The 2,866-nt window shown below is 47.3% G+C and overlaps 1 protein-coding gene across 1 annotated transcript; it reads right to left on the reverse strand.

Moving 5' to 3' along the window:
- Positions 1-216: 216 nt before the first annotated feature.
- Positions 217-1,916, reverse strand: LOC104457514 (E3 ubiquitin-protein ligase RNF14-like; the record flags this gene model as incomplete). Its single annotated transcript, XM_010079175.1, has 3 exons — positions 1,763-1,916; positions 1,089-1,243; positions 217-747 (listed from the first exon to the last, which is right to left on the reverse strand). Coding segments are annotated over exons 1-3 (840 nt in total), but the record flags the coding sequence as incomplete, so codon positions are not given.
- Between the last annotated feature and the right edge of the window lie 950 nt (positions 1,917-2,866).

The raw sequence follows: 2,866 nt of genomic DNA on the forward strand, positions 1-2,866 counted from the left end.
ATGGGACGTGAATTCAGGCTCCTGACCAACACCAGTACTAATCCAGTGGGCAAAATACCTGCCAGGTGATCCAGTTTTAACTCTGATGCCCCTGTCTGGCTCAGAAACGTCCCCAGGTGTATTCACAGTGCTCACCACGAACAGCCTCACCTCGTCTCCCGCAATTATCGGTAAGTGAGCAGAGCTCTACCACCACTGCCTGCACACCAGTATTACCTGGCCAGGAGTAGCCACGGAAGAACACTTTGGCTCTGGACAGTTGAGACAGCGGACCTGCCCATCCCTGATCTGAATTTCAAAGTAGTCCTTCAGGCACGCTTTGCAGTACACGTGGCTGCACTCGCTGAAGTACATACACTCGCTGCCCAGCTTCTCGCAGAAGCAGATATTGCACAAGTACATCTTACTGTTAAAGGACTTCCTCCTCTGAGCCTGATCAAAGTCCAAGATTTCCCTAATCAGACTCGACAAAGACTCCACATCCTGCACAGCTCTCGCGTCGATGATTTCTTCTTCTTCAGCCGCTGCAGAGCTTGCTGCACCATCACAATCCTTCTCGGTGTCGAGAGGCACCACAGGTGTCCTGCTCTGCCCAGTCCCTTGATGGCACATTTTTAGCTCATATGGGGAGGAAATGTTCAGGTAACTCAGTGTCTCTTCCTTCAGAAACTGCATCCAGGCAAATAAGACCACACAGCCTCGGTTTTCTTCCCATACGTTGTCTAAGTGTTTGCAAAGAGCACTGAGCTAGGAAAGAAAAACCAAAATTCCAGATTTCAGTCAGTTCTGACAACTCATTACAGCTTTCCTCTCCTCCACAGTCCTTAGTGCACACTTACACTTCAGATTCTGGAGTTTTACTAAATACATAAAATACATATAAAAATAATACTCATGGACGCAAGCTTTCATTCCTCAGAATGGTGACCAAATAAAAACAAGAAGGAAACGGAAAAGCCACCTGAAAGAGCAATGGAATCATTTATGTCTTAATTTTACTTTCACTGCCATCCCCCAAAGCACTGTTAATGAGGAACCTACTCGCGAGCACAAAAGCTCCGTTAAAATGTTAAAGCTGTTTTGCAAACCTGGGCTTGGGAGAGCCATTTTCCACTGAGGGTAAACACGGGTGGGGAGGTGGATGGGTAGTCTGGCGGGAGCTCAAAATTCAGCACAAGTGGCGGCAGGAAGCAAACGGTGTATTCAAACCCGCTGTCGTTCTGGAGGCTTTCTGCGGAACTGCCTGAATCCAGGGGAATTGAGACAGTGTGAGACACAAAAAGAAAATTAAAACTAATTAATTGTAACTGTTTATGACAGATGTATCTCTTCATTTGATAAATTTCTGAGTTTAAAATTAGTTATTCAACCCTAAATACCAAAACGTCTCAGTGCAGTAAGGTTTCATGGGGTTGCATGCACATGGTTAAATCAGGAAACACCAGTACGGTGAAATACCAGATCCTGCACAAACACAGGACCATATCCTCAAGGAAAAAAAAATAAATGAACTTAATTATTCCAAAGAAACACTATCACTCATCTCCAATTTTAACGTTCCCTGAAGAGGCTGTATGGATGAGGATAAATCACCTGCTCAGATATGAACCCCACCAACACCCCGAGCACAGCCCAGGGCCAGTCGCAGCTTTCCCTGGTCAGTGTTCCTGCAGCTCGCTACTGCAGCAGCCCTCTAAGCACAAACCAGAAAATCAGCTTGGGAATACCTAAGTTTGGGATAACACAAAACATCTCAACTCACCACTCACAAAAATTTTGAAGTTTTGGGGCAACTCCAGACAAATTCTTGTTTCTCCTCCTTGGGCTGACTCGGCTCTCTTAAACTCATCTTCGTCATAGATGCTGGCCAGAGCCAGCAGCTCATCCTCCTGAGCCTCTTTGTCTTCTGAAGACATTTAAATTTTCTGTGGAGTTAACACCACTCTACAAGATCAACTGAGTTAACGCATCCTACTCACATTATTAATTTGGGGGATCTACTTTATAGAGCTGAGGATTTAGAAACCCAAGTAACTGATTTAAAACAATGTAAAATATAATTAAGCTTTTTTACAGGTTGAAAAAATATTGATAGCTTTATAAAATAAATTAAAAAAAAAAACAACTTAAAGGGACATTGAGAAGTCAAGAAGCAAACTGTCCCCAAGTGTTAGTGGCTGAAGGCAGCAGTAAGGGGGAAAAAGCAGAGAAATACAGTGGTGGGAAAAGTGACACAGGGACATTTCATTAATGTTTGAAAGGGAAAAGAGACTGAAAAATGAGAAAAAGGCGTCAGAAAGTATCTGTCATCCCCTGTTCTAAACCAAACAGCCACACTGATGATTAGAGTTACTGAAGCTATCAACAGAAGCTTCGCATCCTCCACAGGTGCATCCTACACTTCAGCTGCAGCTGAGGGGAACGCAAGCCCGGTGCGGCGGTTACCTGCTCACCCCCAGCCGCGCAGGGTCCCTCGGAGCTCAGCCACGTTCCTTCCCAGGCTCCGCTGCAGAGCCCCTGAGCATTCCCCCGGGAGAGCTGCGGGTCGGAAGCTTTTCCTCACATAAGGCGTGACAAATGTCACCGAAGCGCTCTGGCCAGGGTACCCTGAGCTGCCTGCGGGCAAACACACACAGGCGCTCAGAGAGGACACAGTCCCCTCGGCCACCGAGCCCGTCCCTGGGGCAGGCTCATGGGCTCCAGCAGCAGCACCTCGTGTCTGGGTGTCCCCAGCACTGTCCCCAGGACAGACTCCAGAGCCTGTCCCCGGGGTCAGCAGAACCCCCACCCCGCTGCCCCCCACAACATCCAGGAAAATGATTTACTGCTAAACAGCAACGAGAAGGCGGCGATTCCAAAGGAGCAG

The sequence above is a fragment of the Pterocles gutturalis genome, unplaced genomic scaffold (assembly GCF_000699245.1).
Source record: "Pterocles gutturalis isolate BGI_N339 unplaced genomic scaffold, ASM69924v1 scaffold40558, whole genome shotgun sequence".
Classification (NCBI taxonomy): domain Eukaryota; kingdom Metazoa; phylum Chordata; class Aves; order Pterocliformes; family Pteroclidae; genus Pterocles; species Pterocles gutturalis.